Source organism: Lichtheimia ornata (genome assembly GCF_029851405.1).
Source record: "Lichtheimia ornata isolate CBS 291.66 chromosome Unknown scaffold00022, whole genome shotgun sequence".
Lineage (NCBI taxonomy): Eukaryota > Fungi > Mucoromycota > Mucoromycetes > Mucorales > Lichtheimiaceae > Lichtheimia > Lichtheimia ornata.
In genome coordinates, this window is record NW_026695342.1 from 350008 (window position 1) to 372818 (window position 22811).

The 22811-nt window shown below is 43.9% G+C and overlaps 5 protein-coding genes across 5 annotated transcripts; 3 read left to right on the forward strand and 2 right to left on the reverse strand.

The window, feature by feature from the left end:
- Positions 1-143: 143 nt before the first annotated feature.
- On the forward strand, positions 144-885 carry O0I10_005549 (uncharacterized protein; the record flags this gene model as incomplete). The annotated part of the gene is made up of 3 exons (XM_058485588.1): positions 144-440; positions 506-605; positions 665-885. The coding sequence occupies 3 exons, from the start codon at positions 144-146 to the stop codon at positions 883-885; spliced, it is 618 nt and encodes a 205-aa protein (XP_058343735.1).
- Positions 886-1410: 525 nt separating this feature from the next.
- O0I10_005550 (uncharacterized protein) lies at positions 1411-2157 on the reverse strand (the record flags this gene model as incomplete). Its single annotated transcript, XM_058485589.1, has 1 exon — positions 1411-2157. One exon carries the CDS (start codon positions 2155-2157, stop codon positions 1411-1413), a length of 747 nt encoding a protein of 248 aa, XP_058343736.1.
- A 6651-nt stretch (positions 2158-8808) lies between these two features.
- On the forward strand, positions 8809-13106 carry O0I10_005551 (uncharacterized protein; the record flags this gene model as incomplete). The annotated part of the gene is made up of 11 exons (XM_058485590.1): positions 8809-8821; positions 8895-8991; positions 9068-9100; positions 9159-9199; positions 9270-9612; positions 9668-10412; positions 10484-11535; positions 11607-12396; positions 12457-12681; positions 12733-12871; positions 12928-13106. The coding sequence occupies 11 exons, from the start codon at positions 8809-8811 to the stop codon at positions 13104-13106; spliced, it is 3657 nt and encodes a 1218-aa protein (XP_058343737.1).
- A 2397-nt stretch (positions 13107-15503) lies between these two features.
- Positions 15504-16564, forward strand: O0I10_005552 (uncharacterized protein; the record flags this gene model as incomplete). Its single annotated transcript, XM_058485591.1, has 4 exons — positions 15504-16105; positions 16170-16305; positions 16359-16397; positions 16457-16564. 4 exons carry the CDS (start codon positions 15504-15506, stop codon positions 16562-16564), a joined length of 885 nt encoding a protein of 294 aa, XP_058343738.1.
- A 439-nt stretch (positions 16565-17003) lies between these two features.
- On the reverse strand, positions 17004-22542 carry O0I10_005553 (uncharacterized protein; the record flags this gene model as incomplete). Its single annotated transcript, XM_058485592.1, has 5 exons — positions 17004-17537; positions 17592-20140; positions 20208-20313; positions 20369-22109; positions 22172-22542. The coding sequence occupies 5 exons, from the start codon at positions 22540-22542 to the stop codon at positions 17004-17006; spliced, it is 5301 nt and encodes a 1766-aa protein (XP_058343739.1).
- Between the last annotated feature and the right edge of the window lie 269 nt (positions 22543-22811).

Sequence of the window (22811 nt, forward strand, 5' to 3'; positions counted from 1 at the left end):
CTTCTCTTCTTTACAACGTCCATTTGTTACCCACTTTATATCTATTCTATGCGTGCCACGCTGCAATCTGATAAAGATAACAACATTTCATTTCATGATACACCCTATCCATCGACTCTTACCTTGAAGCCTTTGAAACAACCATGGTCAACACTGCAACCACTACACTAGACGTCGATAACAGAAAACAACGATACGCAATGCCAACAAGTCGCTCGCCTTTGACTCGAGTCCTTTCACTTATTGAGTGCCCACAATCCTCCATCCGATTCCTTATCCTTGACTGCCCAACAGAATCAACCCTTGATTTCTACATCGAACAATTTGAACAGCTTAACGTCACCACCGTGGTTCGTTGTTGCCAACCCACTTATAATGCTGAACGTGTAAAGTCCCATAACATCGGTGTGATGGATCTACCTTTCAAGGATGGCGGTACAGTAAGTGTCGTTGTTGTTGTTATTTCATGGGGGTTGGTGTCATTGAAACTGATTTTCTGCCACAGCCTCCGCCGGATGTGCTTCGTGCTTGGTTGACATTGGTAGAGACAACAAAGAACAAACAACCTGGATCCACAATAGCCGTTCATTGTGTGGCTGGTTTAGGTAAGCCCTTAATCCTCGTTTCATGCCATCTTTATGCAATCATCCTAACTCTCTTATAGGACGTGCCCCACTCCTTGTCGCCATTGCCTTAATCGAAATGGGTATGAAACCTTTGGATGCCATTGAATACATTCGTGGGAAACGACGAGGCTCTTTCAACAAGGTGCAAATTGACTACTTGGATCGATACAAACGCATTCTCAAATCATCATCATCCTCATCATTCGGATCCTCCTTCCTAGGAAGAATGTTTGGGATTGGCAAAACTATTCAGACATAGCGTGCAACAACAAATACACATACATTGGCTCTTTTTTCTCCCCCCTTTTATCATCGAAACATTACACCCAATCCAATAAAAAATGCATACCATGCTATAAACCACCTTGTGCTCCCAGAATGGCACCCTGCTTTTGCTCATTGATCATAGCCCCTCCTGCCAGCTCTAATAACAAACTACACGCGTCATTTGGAACTTGCATACATAACAGCTTTTTGTATCCCAATCAATGCCATGACGTAAAGGATAGGCCCAACAGCAACTTTTGAAAGTATAAAGCGGAGCATCCATTTCCAACAATCATCAACATGCATACGGCAATGCTCTCTTGATAATGGTACTCGCCTTGGAGAACGACGCATAAGCGCATGTAACGCCCAATGTCATCAGATGACTTTAGGAGCTATTAGATGATGATTGCTTTATTAGTTTTAGATTTTTACCGAAAGCATTATATTAAATGATGTTTTTGCTGCGATGGTACGTCATTGAATGATGAAGAGCAAGTAATCCCTGCATTCCTTTTTACATGTGTCTGTTGACATATGCAATAGCAGGTGCAGTGTCAGGATCCAACACAAGAGGTTGAGGATAAGAGTATGGCGAATAGGCTGGTGGTGGTGGTACAATTGGATGTTGGCAACAACACTCGCTATGAAACACAATGGCCGAATCATCAGCGTGTGCATTATTCCCATTATTGTTATCTTGACCGATGAGGAGTTCCTTGGCAGATGGTGCCGATGGCCCAGGTTCTTCAAGTACTGTGCTCGTATCAGGAGGTGTAGGTATGACAGGTTGTGATGGCCGTTGAGCAGCTGTTGTCGTAGCCGTTGTCATGGGAACCAAGCTGGGGCTGGATGACGCTGTAGTAGTATCGTTATTCTCAATAGCCGTCAATGGAGTAATGTTTTCACTAGGGGACGTGACAATAATTGCTGGCAAGTCAACGGGTGTTGATTGTTGTTGTTGTTGTTGACTTTCTTGCATAGGTAGTACTGATACTTCTTCATCCCGCTGTTGCTGTAATTGACTTTTTCGAAGTTTTCTTCGCCTGAATGCTCTACAGTGCCAATACAAGCATATACCAGCACCAAGTCCAAAAGCAATAGCCAAACCACCCGTCAACGAAAGAATAACGACAAGTGCACGTAGATGGCTCTCGTCAGCACGAATTCTATTGACCGTAGACTCATCGTCCGATGAAGTACACTCTACAAGAGAGACGAGGGCAGTGGCAACTAAAAGAACGCTTGCTGCTGTGCATTTCATCCGCGGGCTAGCATGCACACACACAAAATCGCCTGGTGCTGCTGAAATGTAGAAAGAAAGGAAAAAGAAACAAAAGAATACAGGGGCATGCGTAAGGTTGGGTTGATAATGATAATGATAGTACATAATGTGGTGTGGTGATGATGGCAGTGGTGGTGGTGTGTAAATGATGCAGCTCGCTGGGTGTGGCAAACTAAAGCCAACCCCTACAGAAATAAGGGGTATAATGCCGGATGGGGAGAGTGGATATAACATACAGGTGTTGATTATTTCATGCATTCCCAAGTTAATGCTTGTGCGAATGGGTGCGCGTGTGTGTGTGTTTATTCTTTAGATATGTTGATGCATGCAGCTTGCAAATAAGACGCTGTATCCTTTGTATGATGCAGTAATCGTCCATTGCAGTGCTGTTGCTGCTGCTGCTATTATAGGACCATGTTTAATACCAAGGAGAGATGCTCGTTTTGTCAACATGTTACTCATACGGGAACGCTGATCCACAAAGCAAGGGATAAACGATGCAAGATGAACGGGGCTACTGTGAGCTCACATGATGGTGATATACATGCATTTACATGTCACAGGATATAAGACGGCGCTTCGTCTTTTTCTCAACTTTTATTACTGCTTTCTCCCCTTTTTCATTGTCATTGATTTCAATGATCCCCTTTTCTAACTTGACGATATCGGTGATATCATGGATATTGTTGTTGATAGGAGCGTCCAATTGGCTTATAGAACCGTTTTATCCGCCCATTATTAATGTAGAAATTGCAAGAACATCATAGTCAAACGCATGCCGGTACTACGTACAGCTCCACAATTTATGAAAACTTTTGTTATAAGTAAGAGGGCAATGTTGGCAGTAATTTGGCAGGTTCTACATACCAGCCAACGTTTTCTGGATGTTTTTTAACGTCGTCTGCTGCAAAGCTTATACACTTTGGTGTAACCAAGTGCATGAGGCATACTCAATACCCTTCAAAAATGGTCTCATTGATGATCGAAATCACTATGTATCATCCTAAAGTAGAATGTTTATACGCACACGAATACGACTGTAGAGCCTTCCAGGCCATCAGTCTCTTAAACGTTTATGTATTAGCTGGGTAATCCCTTTATGTGCCTGACACATTCAAAGCTAAATTCGCTTTTTAGTATTCAAAAGAGATTAGCTCGCTTTGCTCGTATGCACAATCATTTGAGGATCTACCCTTCTTTTCGTTTATCAGTATGTGAATATGAGCTTTATGTAATGAACGCAATAATGTGACATAAAGAATAAAAGCCTCTCGACACGATGGTGTAAATGATCCAATCACGCTTCCCGACCTTCGTATTTCTATTCCACTCTCAATCCGGAAGCTAACCAAGTGATCCACATCTTGTACATATAAACTTATAGTATGATACCCTCTTGAACATCAATGCATAAGTCGAAGAATAAGACATGGTAGTGTGGATGTTTATCAAGTAGATACGATAGAGGAACAGTAAAGTAAATTGAATGAGATACGGGTGCATCACGTAGAGGCAATAGGGATAATTGTGTCATTGTGTTCTTGGTTGCTGCCGTGATAAACATCCTTCATCCATGATTGTAAAGTAGCCGCTGCATGCATTGACTTGAGCACTCCAATATCATCCATGGCTGTAAGACACCTTCTTTCGTCAAAGATAAAAGATCTTCTCGTCAATCCCATCCAATCCATCATCATCCTTAGCCTTTTCCACGTGACATGATGTAGCCTCCTGCTGACGACGCGACAAGTAACCAAAGCAACATTCCAAGAAATCTCATCACTGCACTTGATTGCATCCACCCATCAAATCCAACATGTTGGTTGAAAAGAGCCATGGGATCGCTGCTGGTATGCTTGCTTTTCGATCCGGGTGTTGATCGATCTCTTGGCCGTTCTCTATCGCGGCTCGACCAGGTGAGGATTGCTTGTATTGCAGCGTACTTGATAGCTGATATGGTAAACTCCACTGGAAACCGTATGAACCAAAGCAAGTTGCTACACGTAAATAAAGCTGTTTGTATACAATGGCTATCTGTTGTTCACGTAATAAATACCACAAGGCAGTTCGCTGCAAGTAACTTGAGGCAAGAGACAATGGAGAAAAGACCTCGCTAATGGCAGCTGCTGTTGCGTTTGGTCGTGGCAGAGGAACGTGCAAGAGCGTGTGTTGTAGTAGAATGACAAGGTTGTGAACGCTGCTTGAGACAATGGAGCGAATAGCAACTCCTGCAATGAATGCTGTTACGTTTGATCGTGGCAGAGAAGCGTACAAGAGCGTGTTTTGTGTCGAGAGACTCGTGTGTTGTAAGAGAGTGACAAGAAGGTTGTGTACACGCCATGGAACTCGGCATTCAGTCAAAGACAATCGAATTAAGGCAAGTGTAGGATTGACATGATGGGTTAAAGCAAGACAATCGTTTGCAGGTGGTAGTTGTATACGTGAATGGGCCAACAGTTGAGAATGGGAGGAAGAGGGAGTGGAAGAAGTGGAAATTAAATAGGTCGGACACCTCTTGTATAAATGCATGAATCACTGTACATCAATCCTTGATAGTGAGATTGCCCCTCTCAGACCTGAATCTTTCACACAAGATGCTCTTGGACATGCTGATCAACTTCGTTCATTTAAAAGTCGCAGACTTCATTGTGAAAATTTGAAATGCGGGGCGATCCAAATGGTGGATGATGGGATCAAAAGAGAGGACGGCCCACCGCCCCGAAGTTGCCCAACTCCAACTTGAAAATTAGTCAGCAGGGTGCTCTCGAGCATGCTGACCAATATTTTCTAATAAAAACTTCATGCTTCATTTGAAAATTTGGAATGGGAGCGTCCAAAAGTTTGAAAGACGGAGACATTCGCAGGGTCTGCGATTCATTAATTTTCATATTCACTGTTCCAGCGTAGCTCGGTCAAATCGGCTCGGATCAAGAAAGTTGAATGATGGAAATGCTCGGCTGGAGCAGGAGAATTGTTCACATGCAGTAGATTTTGCAACAACGCTGATTGTGAGGAAATGGCTGATAGCGCGTAATATATGGACTATTGTGGATAGACCATAAAGTATAATCCATCAATCCTTCCAGTCATGCAAAGTAGCTGTGTTACATAAACACGTCCCTCTGCATCTTTTGCTCTGCCAGGGTCTAGCTGCTCGACAATGAACAAAGATCGCTTTTCATATAGCATCACGCTTACAAACATAAACGTGCCTGTATCTCCAAACTTTACAATGAAACATGGGGTTTTTAATAGATCAACGTGCTCGTCGGGGTCAAAGGAATCTTGTGTCAAAGTATGAAGTTCATCGTGGGCAATCCCAGATTTCGCATTGTCGCTACCAGCCAAACTGGATCTGGGGGTCGACCTCTTCGACGATGACGACCAAAAAATATTTTTTGCGCTAGTTGCGACATTGAACGTGAAACTTTCACACAAGGTGCTGTTGGCCAAGCCGAGCACATTGCTCTATTCAAAATCCCACGTTTCATTGTAAAGTTCGGAGATACAGGCACCTTTATGTTTGTAAGCGTGATGCTATATTGGAAGTGGTCTTTGTTCATTGTCAAGTAGGTGGACCCTGACAGAGCAAAAGATGCAGAGCGTCGTGTTGTGTAACACAGCTACGTTTGCATGAATGAAAGGGTCAATGTATAATTACTTTATGGATCATCTAGGAACAGGCATGTATTGCTAACTAACAGCCACTTTTATCCAATCATCATTGTTGCGAGATCCACTGCATGGGAACGATGCCCCTGCTCTAGACATTCATTTCCATGATTAAAGTAGGTTGATCCGAGCTGATTTGACTGAGCTGCGGTCAAAGAGAGATTACATCACTCTGGACATAAAGCACGCTCGATGTAGCTCAACGGATGTAATCTTGTGTGAGCGTAACTCAACCAAATCAGCTCGGATCAAGCTACTTGAATCATGGAAATGAATGCCTGGAGCAGTACAATCGTTTGCATGCATTGGATTGGGTAACAAAGGTGAATGGGAGGAGATTGCTGTTAGCTCGCAATGCATGGGCTATTGTCAATAGTATACAGTATCATCCTTCCATCCTTCCAGTCATGCAAAGTAGCTGAGTTACACAAAGAGGTCCCTCTGCATCTTATGCTCTGCCAGGGTCCACCTACTTGAGAATGAACAAAGACCACTTCTCATATAGCATCACGCTTACAAACATAAAGGTGCCTGTATCTCCGAACTTTACAATGAAACGTGGGGTTTTTATTAGAGCAATGTGCTCGGCTTGGCCAACAGCACCTTGTGTAAAGGTTTCACGTTCAATGTCGCAACTAGCGCAAAAAATATTTTTTGGTCGTCGTCGTCGAAGAGGTCGACCCCCAGATCCAGTTTGGCTGGTAGCGACAATGCGAAATCTGGGATTGCCCACGATGAACTTCATACTTTGACACAAGATTCCTTTGACCCCGACGAGCACGTTGATCTATTAAAAACCCCACGTTTCATTGTAAAGTTTGGAGATACAGGCACGTTTATGTTTGTAAGCGTGATGCTATATGAAAAGCGATCTTTGTTCATTGTCGAGCAGCTAGACCCTGGCAGAGCAAAAGATGCAGAGGGACGTGTTTATGTAACACAGCTACTTTGCATGACTGGAAGGATTGATGGATTATACTTTATGGTCTATCCACAATAGTCCATATATTGCACGCTATCAGCCATTTCCTCACAATCAGCGTTGTTGCAAAATCTACTGCATGTGAACAATTCTCCTGCTCCAGCCGAGCATTTCCATCATTCAACTTTCTTGATCCGAGCCGATTTGACCGAGCTACGCTGGAACAGTGAATATGAAAATTAATGAATCGCAGACCCTGCGAATGTCTCCGTCTTTCAAACTTTTGGACGCTCCCATTCCAAATTTTCAAATGAAGCATGAAGTTTTTATTAGAAAATATTGGTCAGCATGCTCGAGAGCACCCTGCTGACTAATTTTCAAGTTGGAGTTGGGCAACTTCGGGGCGGTGGGCCGTCCTCTCTTTTGATCCCATCATCCACCATTTGGATCGCCCCGCATTTCAAATTTTCACAATGAAGTCTGCGACTTTTAAATGAACGAAGTTGATCAGCATGTCCAAGAGCATCTTGTGTGAAAGATTCAGGTCTGAGAGGGGCAATCTCACTATCAAGGATTGATGTATAGTGATTCATGCATTTATACAAGAGGTGTCCGACCTATTTAATTTCCACGTCTTCCACTCCTAGCGTATTGCCTTTTCCTCCCATTCTCAACTTTTGCGCCATTCAAGTACAACTACCACCAACGAACGATTGTCCTGCTTCAATCCATCATGTCAATCCTACACTTGCCTTGATTCGATTGTCTTTGACTTAATGGCGAGTTCATGGCGTGTACACAACCTTCTTGTCACTCTTCTACAACACACGAGTCTCTTGACACAACACGCGCTCTTGTACGCTTCTCTGCCACGATCAAACGTAACAGCATCCATTCCAGCAGTTGCTATTCGCTCCATTGTCTCAAGCAGCGTTCACAACCTTGTCATTCTACTACAACACACGCTCTTGCACGTTCCTCTGCCACCATCAAACGTACCACCAGTTGCTATTCCATTGTCTCAAGTTACCTGCAGCAACGTGCCTTACAGCATTTTTTCATGGACCAGAAGATAGACATTGTATACAAGCGGCTTTATTTACGTGTAGCAACGTGCTTTAATGCATACGGATTCCAATGGAATATCCCATATCAGCTATCAATTACGCCGCAATACATGCAATCTTCTCCTGGTTGGGCTGCGATGGAAAGTGATCAAGAAAGAGATAGGTCAACGGCAGGATGGAAAAGGAAGCAGATGATATTGATGGATAGATGTAATCAAGTGCGATAATGAGAAACCTTGGAACGTCTCTATGGCTACTTGTCGCAGGATCGATTATTCATACCACGTGGATATGGCTGAGGATGATGATGGATTGGATGGGATTGTCGAGAGGGCTTTAATCTTTAATGAAAGGTGCTTTACAGCCATGGATAGCATTGGGATACTCGAGTCAAGGCACACAGCAACTATGTTCCAATCATTGATGAGGAGATTATGACCGCAGCAGCCAAGAAGACAATGACACAATGACACCTGTTGACTCTCATACCTGAATCGTTTGGCTATGTTGTCCATTCATCATATGTACTTGATAAACATCCACACTACCATGTCTTATTCTTCGACTTCCAATGAATAAACACTGAATCAAGCATACTTATTAGAGTATCGTACTATCAGCTCATATTGCAAGATGTATATATCACGTGGTCTGTTTCAGGATTGATGATGATAAGGATGAAAGGGAAATGAGATGGAGCCATTTACAATGACCCTATCGAGGCCTCTTTGTCATTTGTGTCGCAATGCATTGATAACGCCATTTTCTTTACTTGACCAGCATCAATAAATGTGCTCTTGTTGACGAGCGTGTCATCTTTATTTGAGGGAGCAAATCAAGTGTTCAGGTTGACTGGCTTTGATCTCAATGAATTTCAAGTGTGCTACAGCTTGAGTGATCATCACGCATTGCTTTCTTGTTTCCAATAACCCCACTTTTAGCTCCCTTTCCTTAAAGTTCTGCGCACCAATGGACGAGGAAGGTAAATGACTACTTTTATTATGAGCTACTACTACTACATTCAAGGGCTGACATGATTCCTCGACGACCTTTAGAAATCTGTCGTGTGTGTCGTTGTGGAGCGACTCCCGAACAGCCTCTGTTCCATCCTTGCAAATGTTCTGGCAGTATACGTCATGTGCATCAGGATTGGTACGTTTGTAGCAGTGGCTCTTGTGTTTGCATGGGCGTATTCGTGATACTCATCGTCGTTACTACTCTTATGCAGCTTGACGGAATGGCTTTCACACAGCAGGAAAAAGTAAGAAGGTAGTTGATATCACGACTTTATCGTTTGACACGTTGTATTTCTCGATCAGATATTGCGAGCTGTGTGAGCATCCATTTGCCTTTACTCCAGGTACGATGGTATCGAGAGGGGGTGTGTTGTGGTGGTATAGTATATTAATAATCATTACGTTATTCTATAGTGTATCGCGAGGATATGCCTGAACGCCTTCCATGGATCTTGTTTATTCGACAGCTCTACAAAAAGACAATCACCATCCTATGTGTGGCTACTCGAGCAATATTTGTTTCATGTACTTGGTTCATCTTGATCCCATATTTGACCGTGTGGAACTGGCGCTTTTATCTCTGGAGCGGAGAAAACCTTGCTGCACAGCTGGATCGTCTTCAAGATGCCCGAAACACTACGCACGGACCCTCTATCAAGAGCAATGACACAGCGGATCCATCATCATTCAGCAATAATACATCATCGGCCAATGACGATGGAAGTTTATATGCGTTCTTCAATCAAATCGATATGAGGTATGTGTGTCATTAGCTATCATGATGGTGGTGGTGGTACTAATGAAGCTTTCAGGACTTTTTGGAGCGATTGCTTTGAGGGACAAATGATTGCTTGCATTGTGGTTGTGCTATTTGCAGCGGCTTTTTTATTGCGTGAATGGCTTGTTCAGAATATCCCCACCGAACTCGACGTGGATGAAGAGGAGGAAAACGATCAAAGAGCTGAGACACCCCCTTTAGCGCCAACTATCGCAAGAGCAGAATCGGACGAGGATGATTTAACGGATGAGGAATTTTATCATCATATCGAACCACCACCTATGGATTTAATGTTACAGCAACCTCATCGCCCTCATCACAACGGCGGAAGATACACTGAGAACTTTATCGAGTCGAATGATCACATTTTCAGAGGAGAGGATGGCAGCAGCAATAGCAGCATCGGTAGCGATTCCGAGGATGAAGAAGCTGATCATGAAATGCTTGTACCACGTGGTGAGCCACCCAATGCACCTTTTATGCGACACATGGATCATCATCAACAAAACTTTGATATACAACAGCAACAGCAGCAGCAGCGTAGAGAAGAACGTCATCATCATCCACAGAACAATGCGGCACTAGCAGTAGTGGAGAACAATAATGAAATGGAAGAGGAGAATTTGGGTGACGAGATTGATGGCGTCCTTGAAGTGATTGGAATGCGTGGCAGCTTTTGGATGTTGGCACAGAATTCTTTGCTTATGACCTTACTCATCAGCCTTTGCCTGGGGATCACTATTTGGATGCCGTATATTGTGGGGATTAGTTTCTTCATGGTAAGCCTCGCTCAAAAGTGGAATTATTATCGTCATCCCACCAGCAGTAGTAATTAACTTGTATCACGTAGGCAACACCACTTGAAATCGTAAACGGTGTCTTATGGCTTGTTCGTAAAGCGACGGATCCAATCTTGGACAGCATCTTTTACCTTTGTATTGCACACATTTGGCCATTTGTCATGGAATTCTATCGGTCTTATCTCAATCCCCACATCTCGCATTATGTGGAAAGCCTTGCTCAACACCCATTCGCATCCAACTTGATGGCAGTATTTCGAAGCTGTGAACGATTTGTATATTACATTTTTCAGACGCATGATAATCCATCATCTTCCAAAGCCGTCTCCTCCTCCTTCTTTGACAACGCTCGTTCTTCTGTTGCAGGATCAACATCAACATCACCATCATCATCGTTGGCACTTGGAGGAGACAACCTGTGGATCACATTACAGCATTATCTTGACCAAGTACAACCAATATTGGAATCGATATCGAGTATCAGTCGTGGATTTGCTATTGGAAAAACGGGCTATGATCGATTCATGTGTGTATCAGCTGGCTATGCCGTGATATTTTTACTCATCGCCTCGGCTCATGTACGCTCGTCCCATGGTGCTCACAATGAAGGAGGTGGCATGTTTACAAAGACGTTTCGACAAGTGATACGGCAGCAAAGCATTATTCTCAAAGTGGGCATGTTTATTACCATTGAGCTATTGCTATTCCCAATTGTGTGTGGCATTCTATTGGACGTATCTTCATTACCGGCATTTCGAAATGCTACCATCAGCAGCCGCATCGAGCATCTACAAGGTTATCCACTCGCATCCATATTCCTACATTGGTTCCTTGGCACAGCTTTCATGTTTTTGTTTGCTGCAGTCATCACCATGTGCCGTGAATGCATCCGTCCAGGAGTGCTGTGGTTCATTCGTGATCCTAACGATCCACAATTTCATCCAATCAAAGAAATCGTCGAACGTCCGGCTCTATCACAGTTGCAGAAATTGGGCGCGAGTAGTATCCTCTATGCCATCGTCATTATCTCAGGTGTCAGTACAACTGCTTGGTGCCTCCAATTACTAAGGCTTGACATTTTACCTTTACGATGGCATATGCTGTAAGTTTATGGAACACATTGATGTGCGGTTGTTTACTATGCTAACGTGTACCTTATTGTTGGAGACATAGGCAGCCATTATCAACTGTACCTATCGATTTCCTTGTGATGCACATTGCTGTACCTGCCATGATACGCTACCTACAGCCGAAGGCAACCATCAAAAAGCTGGCAATGCAATGGATGAAACTTTTGTGTCGCGGCTTACGTTTATCATCGTATATGCTCGGGGAACGTCATCTTGATGAAGAAGGTGTATATCGACACCCCTCCAACAATCAACCATGGCGACGATTATTGTTTTGGAATCGCCAGCATCCGTCTTTTGCGACACCTACCAGCTATGATTACATCGATGGCACAACATCCTTTATGCGTGATGGTCAATTTGTACTTGCTCCCAAACTCGACAACATCCCATATGTACCAGGACGCCGTATGCTGGTACCTGTTGATCCAGAATCCCTCCAAATCTTGGACCCTGTGGAGCGTGAACTTGGCCACCCGGCAGCATCGGGTACTGATGACATCTTAACCAATACCACCATCGTGTATCTACCACCACTCTTCAAGCAACGCATGACATTGTTCCTATTCATCATGTGGACAACATCCATTGCCGCTGCATGTGCCGCAACAGCCTTGCCGATAGTATTGGGACGATGGGTATACCATACTGCACTTGGCCCATCGGTGGAAGTACATGATGTCTATGCATATTTTACTGGTGGATTTCTACTGGTGATGTTGACATTGTTAATTGTCCATGTGGCCAAAACGATTGCCGGTATGTATCGGTCGACAAGTCCTTCGATGGCATATGGTTATTTGAAGCAAAGGTTAGGGATGGCCTTTTACTTGGTAAGTGGCAATGATGGAATGGATCCTATTGAAAGCATAACTTATGCTTTATGACTATAGGTCGCCAAGCTGTTGTATATCGGTGTTACGATGGGATTGATGATTCCGGTGCTTCTGGGCTTGATTACGGAAATGTATTTGGTAATGCCAATGCGAGATTTGGGTACCCAGCCACCCTCAATTGAATTGTTGCCAATATGGACACGTGGATTTGTGTGTATGAGCATCATCCGTGGTATGACAAACCTTGTACCTGAAAACGAATGGCATAATCGAGTCAATGCGGTAAGCTGTTGTACATCAATTTCGATGCTCTTTTTCTCATTTCAAATCCAGATCTTTCAGCCCGATCTTCACGCTGTCAATATCCGTGATCTTACCACCAAAGTCGTGATGCCGGTAATGGCAGTGGGTCTAGCTGCAATCCTGATCCCAGTCGCTAGTGCGATCATGCTTATCAAATCGGGTGTTTTCGGTAAGCTGTTTGGTTAATGTTGGATGGAACGAGGGTATTGAGCAAAAATCAAATAGGTGATATGGACTCAACAACGCGTATTCGGTTTATTCAATCAATGTATCCGGCTGCTATGGTGACGGTCGTGGTGTATTACCTATGTCATGTGGGAGCAAAATTCATGCAAAGCTGGGTACAAGCCGTTCGTGAAGACAACTACCTTGTTGGTACCATTTTACACAATCTCGAAAGCTAATAGCGGCTGCTCCATATCCATCTTTTCAATACTCTCTGTTACATACCATGCCTTTGTGAACACCCATTGTATTTCAATTCTCATCTGCATTCTCATTTGACTTGTCCCTTTGCTCTCTTTTCTTTTTCTTTACATATTTGACCTCCTTTTTCTTTGCTTTTCCCGCCAATACATATATACATTATCCGCATCGGAAATATGGACCTCTTTTGCTGGATCATGTGAAGTGGCTATGATGGGCATGTCACTGGATAGATGATAGAAATGGAACTGCGTTGCAGAATATCAACTTTATCGGAGCAAAAAAAGGCTACAGGCCACGTCAGCATTACATTGTCAGCCATCCGGGATCGTGGTTATAGAAGATATGAAAAAAAGGAGTAAGCCTGCACACATAAATAAAGCGGCACTTACGAGTGATCCATGCTACTGGATTTCATTTAAGCTTGTACGGAGGGGGAGAGAGAGAAAACAATGCTTTGGCTGATGAGCCTCTACTGCCGTTCAAGGTATGGTGCGCGCACAGACACCCAATGGCCATGCATTTGTTGGATGAATGCATGCTATAACTTGCGTCAAACTATATGTGATCTAGTGTAATCCTTGGTTGTCAAATCCCCGATCCGTCCCGCTCTTTGATTCATGTGACACCTCTATTGCAGCACGCGTGGGTGCCACCCAATGCGTAAGGTTGCTCTTGCATACAAGGTAATGATCATGGACAGCTACTGATTAAAGGTAACATGCTCCCAGCATGGGTCTTAAGATGGGTCCCAGGGTTGTCATTTATGTGTACACCCTATTTTCTCGGTTATCTAGAATTGTTTGATAGCCTACCAAAAATGGATATTGACTTGATGATTCCCTAAATTCTTGTGTATCCTTGCAGATAATCCTCCTTACATTACATTCATCAAAATAAGGGCTTGCTGTGTCTAGACAGAAAAAAGATGATGATGATTCAATGTAGTGTATGCTGTAGCGGAGGTAAAGTAGTGGTTGAGAGCAAGGTGAGTCCGAGAAAATGAAGAATATAACGTGCCATCAGCTTAACTTGAAACCGTTAGTGCACCTTTTTTTCCCTTGCAGCCTTTTCGCACTAAAACGTACCAAGTAAGCATTGACTGTCATTGTTTCTTTATTACCTTATGAAATCATCATTCATCCCCAAATCTTCTTCTTGCATGGTTGATTATAGATCCATGAGCATGGAACAATGAGTGTCAAATAGCAACGGGAATGTCTCTTTGAAAGATGATACGAGTGTACAAGTTGCATGCGATGTCCCTTTTTTGGAAGCAAACGGGCGTCTTAACCACTTTGGCAGGATACCGCGCGCATTCATAATTCCGTGGTGGTCATTGCTGTTGCCATGGTATTTGTGTTGGGATACTTTTTTACTTTTTGCTTACGATGCTGATATCCTTCCTCCCTCATCTTGCGTAATCTCCGAGCCCGCAACGCGGCGACAGCGTAAAAGTAGACATGGTTTGCTTTAGAGGCTACACCCATTTATTCACTTTTCAATGTAAAGGGTGTGTTTGGAAAGATCATCGTTCTTTGTAGAACATCAATTTATTGGCAAAAGAGAAGGCGTGATGAAAATTAACTTTGCAATTACATTGCGTGTGTATATAGGGTGACCCTGATATCGATCGGGTCAACGTATGATCCCCCTCCGCATACATACACACACACACCCATTACAAAATGATACCCCGCTGCTATTGATGATGGTCATCAACCTGTCTTGTGGATATGTAATAATTATTGGCTAATTCTCGGCAAGTTGGCGAGCCCTTTGTTTCCATTGCCATTCAACTTGTTCAATGATCCCAAACATTTCCCGTCATTATCCATGTGGTGATACAACCTTTCCCTTTTATCCATTGTAAGGGGTGAGGGGGGGTAGCTGAACATTTCCATCCATTCGCGCCACATACTACAACAACATGCATCCAATTGCGGTCGTTGATAGTGAAGTGTGACGATTGGAATGGCTTCATCAGACCGCTCATAATAATAGAAAGCGGCTGAATGTGTCATATGTGTGACGCTACAATATCGGCATGTCCCTGAGCTCTTTTTGTCTTGTTTCGGGTGTAGGATGCTTTTTGTGTTATGAGTATTGTGCTGCAATGTTGGTAAAGCGCCGCTCCAATGTATAGAAAAGAAACTCGGATGTCGTACAGAGTATATTGCCTGGACAGAATGGGAGAACAAGATTAAACCTGCATATATAAAAAGGTTTGTCAAGAATGCCGCCCCTTGCCACGTTTTATTTTTTTCATCACACACTTCTTTGAAAGAGCTTGGTTCTCTTACGTTGCCATCTACAACAGCAACCCCCTTTTCAGTCCTTGAACAATAACCCCTTACCTTTCCTTTCTTTGAACAATGAAGCTCTTGCTTTTGATTGCCCTTGTCATGGCTACGTTCTTTGGAACGCTGGTTAATGCCATGCCCCTTCCAGAATCCTTCCATGAAGTATCGAGTGCCCACTTGCAAAAGAGATGCCATCACTACAACAAGCATCATACTGCTGTGCCTTCTTCCTCCGCTAGCCATCATAGCAAGGATAGATCAGGTGCTTCGAAAACATCTTCGGCTGCTCACCACAACAGTGACAATGACAAGGAAACCGCTAAGCCTACTCACACCAGCAAGGCTCATCATCATAGCAGCTCCAGCTCCAGCTCTAGCACCTCGAAGCATCACTCGTCGTCTTCGTCTTCTTCTTCTCATCATCACAAGCCATCTAAGACCACCACGACTGAAGAGCCAACTACCACTACTACATCGACCACTACCAAACACAAGCCCACTACCACTACCACTACCACCACTACTACCACGACTCCAACTCCCGAGCCTACCACTACTACCACAACTACCACCACCACTACTACCACGACGACTACTACTACCACGTCTGACAAGCCCAAGCCCACTGATGGCGGTGGTGGTGGCAGCTACGACCACAGCGGTGAAGGCACATGGTAAAATAACTCCTAAAATCTTTTACAATGGATCACTCTTGCTGACTTGTTCATTGTTGGATAGGTATACTCCTGGTTTAGGTTCGTGTGGTATTACCAACTCTGCAAGTGACTACATTGCCGCCATGAACCATGTTGATATGGCCAATGGTGCCAACCCTAACAATAACCCCAACTGCAACCGAAATGTCCAAATCAAGGTAGGTTATACAATGGAGTTCCTTTCTTACAGCCTATTAACCATGAAAAATAGGGTCCTAATGGTTCTGTAAAAGTCACTATCACTGATACTGTAAGTGTACCTTGAAATCTATTACATTCAAGTAGACTCACTCATCTCGTTTTCTACAGTGCCCCGGTTGTGTAAAGGGCGACATCGACCTTAGCCCCGCCGCTTTCCAAGAGTTGGCAGACCTTGGTGATGGTCGTATTGACATTGAGTGGAAGTGGCTCGATTAGTCAAGTATCTTTATATATAGTCAAGAATTTTTCACCAATGTATTACTTAGCCATACACAAAAGAAAAGCAACAGCTGATTTTCATCTGCCGTGTATATGATTGATTCCTTTGTTGCCATCAGTATCGTAAATCACGGTATTAAGGACGTGTGTATGATAGTTGCTATGTGTGGAGGCTTCTTTGTTTTAGCTGCTGCAATGAAGTACAAAGAGCACATCATTCAAATGAAGCATTGGATTAGCTTACAAAGGGTTATCAAGTCAACTGCTACGAATGCGTATGTAATTGCTCATATCAAATCAGGACATCCTATCGGATCATGATGGAGGTATTATACTTTATGACAAAACGAGTGGGGGATGAAATACAAAGGGGGAGTAAATAAAATTGGATTACATTCACACAACAATTGAATGATGATGGATTCCACTACTCTAATTACAGCCGCCGTGCAAGTGATTGTTCGATATACTTGTTGATGAAATCACGACGTTCTTCCATATCCATTCCAAATTGCTGTGATAGGACATCACGAACCTGCTTCTTGGTGAGCTGCATCAAATCATGAGAGTCGAGGATACGTTCAATGGCATTGACAATAGCCCGATCCGTGGGTTGTTGTTGCTGTGTTGATCGTTCACTGCATCGGCTTGCATTGCCCCTACTGCAAAAAGAGCTTCGATCGTCTACTACAGATGATGCATATGGTGCGTAGGGTGGTGCTTCTTCAGGATGGTCTTCCCAATAAATCATATCATGCTCATGGTCATCCCAGCGTTTGGTTGGCACTGTGCTTGGGTCAAATGATCCTTCGTCCGGTCCAACGGCTTTTTTGCTGCCACTCTCGCCCACCACAATACGTGTGTTGCCCCATGAGAAATCATCAAAGTGCCAAAATGCATATAATGGAACGAGGAATGAAAACACAGGGATGGCAAGAATGTACACAATCATCCATGCAATATGCTCCCACTATAAAAAGATGCATTAATATCGTCAAGTAGATCTTTGAGCAATATAACTTACCTTGCGACGCATGATAAAGATGATAGCCTGTAAGCCATAAACGCCTGCCAGAGTAATCATGGATATAAGAGGCACTTGAGAGGTACTTGTGCTGAGCTGGTAGATGAGATAAATCAAATAGCAAACAACAGCTGGCATCACCAAGGTACTCAACAAATCGAGCATGACCACGAAACGCATTGAGAAGCAACAAAAACCACATAGCTGTGGTAAAAACATAAGCTCGCCAAGGTTGTGAATAGTTGAATTGATCCAACGACGTCGTTGTGAGAGCAATACAGGCCATCGATCTGGGGCATTGGTCATGCATGCAGCATCGGCTGTGAATTTTGTCTTGTATGACGGGAAATGCTTGAGGATGAGTGTGGTCAAATATCGATCTTCACCAAGATGCAATAAATTCTTCATGTGCAGGGTATCAACATTTGTCTCTGCATAGTCATTGATAACTTGATGCGACACAAGTAGCGGGCGATTGGTAGGACTGCGTACTCGATACATGCAAAAACATCCTGGTAAACATGTCACTGATCCAAAAAGGGATTCAAAGGCCTTGGAAAGGTAATGCGAAATGTAGTATTCATAAACTTGAATCATTGTCACCCACGTGTCGTCTTTGTTGAGGATCTGTGTCTCGCCACACAAACCAACGATCTTTGGATCATGCACAAAATGAGCAACCATCCTTGTGAGAGCATCAGGTAGGACTTCGGTATCGGCATCAATCATAAGCACCAACTCGTAAAAGCTTGGGTGGACACCGATGACATTTTTGAGCTCGTGATACATTGTCAACTCCAGTGGTGTCATAGGCATGTCATAGTGCACCTTGTTAAGGAACCTCATCAACACCATTTGTGAATCACGTTTACCCCTGTTGCCAGCCTTTTGTCGTTCAGAGGGTGTGCCAACCTTGACAACAACAATGTATGGAACCACATGACCTGCATGTTCATAGAGACCAGAATACACCTTGGCCATGTTGTGTTGTCGTGCCCCTTGTGCCAATGCTAAGCATGATACTGCTGGTGGATCAGCAGCCTCGGGATCAACGCCCAAAATGTCGAGAACAATACGTGGAGTGCTACGATCGTTGCCGCTTCCCACAATCATTCCATCGGCAATAATGAATAATAGCTTGCGTTTGTCGTCGTATCGTAATGCTGCAACCGAATCAATCGTCTTTCGTAACGATTCTTCGCCTTCTGTGTAACATGGCACTTGGCATACAACGAACTTGTCGTATTCATCAGTGCTTTCTCCCTTGTTTCCTGCACCTGCCAAGAACAATGCTGCCAAGAATTTGAATAAAATGACGCTGCACAAGAACACAGTAATCAATAAAAGCAGGTATTCGGAAAAGAGGCACCTTGCCGAATTGCGGCTGTCGACCTTGCCAACAAAGAACAGGTTTCTCAAGCATGTCAATTGTCGTGCACGCTTATCGGTATCCATGGGCAACGAGTCAAAATGTGCTGAGATATCAGTGCCAGCAAGCTGTCGAAAGAGCTCCGTGATACCATTGTCGATAAAATCTTGGCCAATGAGCGTGCCATTGATAGGCTCTTTTGAATTGACACCAACACCACCAAGCATGTATGAGGTAAGGTCGTAAATGTTGTTATGCAAGATTGCCCATCGTCTCTCTGTACGAATGCCACCCACTTGAACCGGCCATGTTGCTTGGTTACGAATATCCTCTGGATCGTATCCCATGAAACCAAGGCGATAGTTCTTTCGCAAATACATCATCTTCTCAAAGTACCAATCAGGTCGATAATCATCATTTTCATTGCCGTATCGGAAATCATGGAACCTTGCATTCGAATCGGTGATATTGATGCGTGTATCAAGGGTCACTTGCAATGGTACGGGTGCATTGTTACCATCGCATAATGCAGACACTTGTACTGGGAATAAGTCGCTGATGTCTTGTCCTGCATATTGCAACAATGCGCTATTGGGGATCACTTCGCTTGCCCAATGCCTTGGTGCATACGTCGATAGATCAAACACTTCGCCACGTATCGCAACATAGGCATTATCTCGGCTGCTCCTTGCTTGCAATTCGCTTTGCGTGTATACATCTTGATGTGGGCATAGTAGTTGTCCAAAAAAGCAAATGAACCAAATCATTGCTCCACACAATAAAAGAATCAACATGCACAGCGTCACCTTTTCACGCCATGCCATCCGAATATCGCTGCGTCGCATACCACCCATTTTGCTAAGCATTGCACTCGGGATCCACCATGTTGTCAGCCATGTCAATGACGCCCAAACTCCTCGTGCTTTGCTGATTTTGCGTTTTGGCTTTTTGTCTCTTTTCTTCTTGCCATCATCCACACTCTCAATCATATTGACAGTAGCACCTCCTTTAGTGAAGCTGGATCCATCACATGTTTGAGATGCTGTGCAAATAGACCCTGAGTCATTGAGATAATGATCATCCGAAGAGCACACCGATCCCGTATCGGCAATGGAGCCTCGCATCATATAGGATCCTGCATCATCACCCATTCCTCCAATTTGGCTATCATTGTCTTCGTCTAAATGTGAAGGTAAATTGTATATTAGTATAACAAGGTATCCACATGATGACGAAAGGATACCTACCAAATGGAATCCCCTTAGCAGCACAACGGGCCTTTCGTTGCTCACGCTTTTCCATGGCCCTCAAACGGTTCTCGAGCATCATCCATGCATGGCCATGCAAATACACCTACATCAAATTCTTTAATAACCTTCTTCAATGATAGATGTCATCACCACTGTACCTGTTCTTTGCCAATTATCATCATACGTGCGTTCCAGTTGTACGAGTTCATCACAGCTTGACACTTGAATCGGTCATCAGCGTTTGGCGTAGTTGTTGCATTGGGCGTTTGATTGATGATCTCGGTGTATCGCTCGCAAAACTCAGATAGTGTCATCATTGAGGTGTATTCGTTACGTGCACGTACGGTCAAATCGAGCACTCGTAACATTTGCAGCTGTGCTGCCAGCTTTTTCCCATCACATGAACTTGGCAAATGCAAATCGTTGGGCTTCAAACATAACACCCACCATACTTGGGTCTCTTGTAAAGTCGCCTTGAGCTCTTCCAAAGCATCGTTGATTTGTGCTACTCGATGATGATTATTTGGTTGCTGTTGTTGTGGATTTCCCTTCTCGCTATCCTGTTGCTTTCGCTTCATGGAAGGTGATCGACGTGGTTTTGATGATTGTTGAGCGGATACAGGGGTGCTATTATGGCGTCGACTGGTGGTGCTGGTTACTGTTTTTTGCTGAAAGATTTGTCGTAATACTTCGTTTGTGCATCCATCCTCCTCACTCAATGCCACGAAATCCGCATTCAAATTATCAGTGGCATGGGCCGTATCAAAGTCCTCACGTTTGTATGTTGCAGGTCCTCCAAAGTGCTGAATAGTGAAATAAGAGGCCCCTTTCTTTGATGTCAATTGGTGCCGAGAAACATATGCATCCAAGTTATCGCTTTGGGTTGCTACTTCTTTCATGACATCTGCCACACCAGTGCTGCGGAGTACAACTGGCTGTTGTCTTAAATCACGATACACTTCGCTGTGGGTGTTGGTCAAATGATCGAGCATGAATTGGTGCATTTTTTCATTGGCAAAGTTGATGGCAAATTGATCGAATGTACTCGAACCCAGATCCTGCCCGGGGAAATCAAGCAAACCAAAAAAGTTTTGAAATGATGGCTTGCATAGCTTTTTGTTGATTGCTTCAACGATCCACGTAAACACAAGCGAGTACAATGTTTGAGCCAACATGTCACGTTGACGAGAAGCTTGATCAGCATCCAGCACTGTTGTCACCATATCCTTCTTGACAAGCTTGGTTTGATACATGAGCACATTCTCGAGTGCTCTTGGCTCTACACCCATGAGTTGTGCTGTAGTCTCGAGTTCTTGTGGTGTCTTGACAATGACTTCATCCTTGCCGGGTGGTGGTGGTGCAAATTGAATGTTGCCCAAATGCAAAATAGCTGCCAATAGCTGTGTCAGGTGCGTAACTAGGTTCTTGTTGCTGGATCCCAATATCGCCTTTAGGTCAGCTTTCAATTGTTGTAGGTGCTCTTGGCTATCAAGTGTTGTAGATTGCAATAATCTTGCTGCCTCTCTAGTCTTGTACAAATAACGTAGATGGCATCCATCGCCCAACTCGAGTGATTTATCATGCACAAGATAATAAAACACGTGAAAATTCGAAGTTGTCTCATCCGATTCGGTCACACGTGAACGCTCTAGCAAATAATCGAGAAACTTGGCACCCATCATCCTTCCTCGCTCATTCATTTGAAGTTCCACAAAGCTGCCGTATCGTGATGCATTGCTGTTGCCAAGTGTCCTGCAGTGGCCAAAAGATTCAAGTACCCGATACGCTCGCTGCACAAGTTGCTGTACACGATCCACCTTTTTGTTGCCGCTGCTCAGTGTCATCAAGTGCTGCAACACCGTTTCTCGAAGACTTGTTTTGCCGCTACCTGCCACACCCCTACATGTTTTTGCATGGTTAATGGTGGGTCGTGTGTATGTATTTATGTGGGATACACATGCCTGAAAATCATTGATTGATCTCGTCCAGACCTCCGCATATGGAAATAGGCTTGGTTGACATGTTGAAATATGTGTGGATCGAGTAGCTGTGATGATGATGATGATGATGTGCTGTTGTTGTTGTTGGTTCCCCCTCGAGCAGGCTCCTTGTATTCGTTCAAGTACTGCTCGCTCACTTGTGCAAGGGATGTGCCGATGATGTCTTTGTATGGATTGACGACGACCAATGTTGCATTACGTATTCGTGTATAAATCTTATCTTGGAGGAATCGTGTTCGTATAGCATTGACAATCGCATCTTCTGTCAGGTGACCAAGTTCAACCAGATCATGCGGCTGTTGGCTAGTGGTGGTTATTGCTGATCCGCTCATGATGCTATGTGCGTGTGGGTGTGTATAGATGTCGTAGTCGCTCTCGTCGCTCTCTCCAGCTATTGCTCAGCTCAAACTCCTTTGTATTAAGTGGTGGATGATAGTTGCAGTAAAGAAAAAGGTTGGAAAAGAGAGAGAAAGAAGGAGTCGCCTAATTATTTTCTTCATCAACAACATGCTTTTTCGTCCCTAACCCCTTCATCCCCTCCTCCTCCTCCCATATCACAGCTGAATGTGTATCAGTTAAGTAGTAAAATGTGCGTGTATGC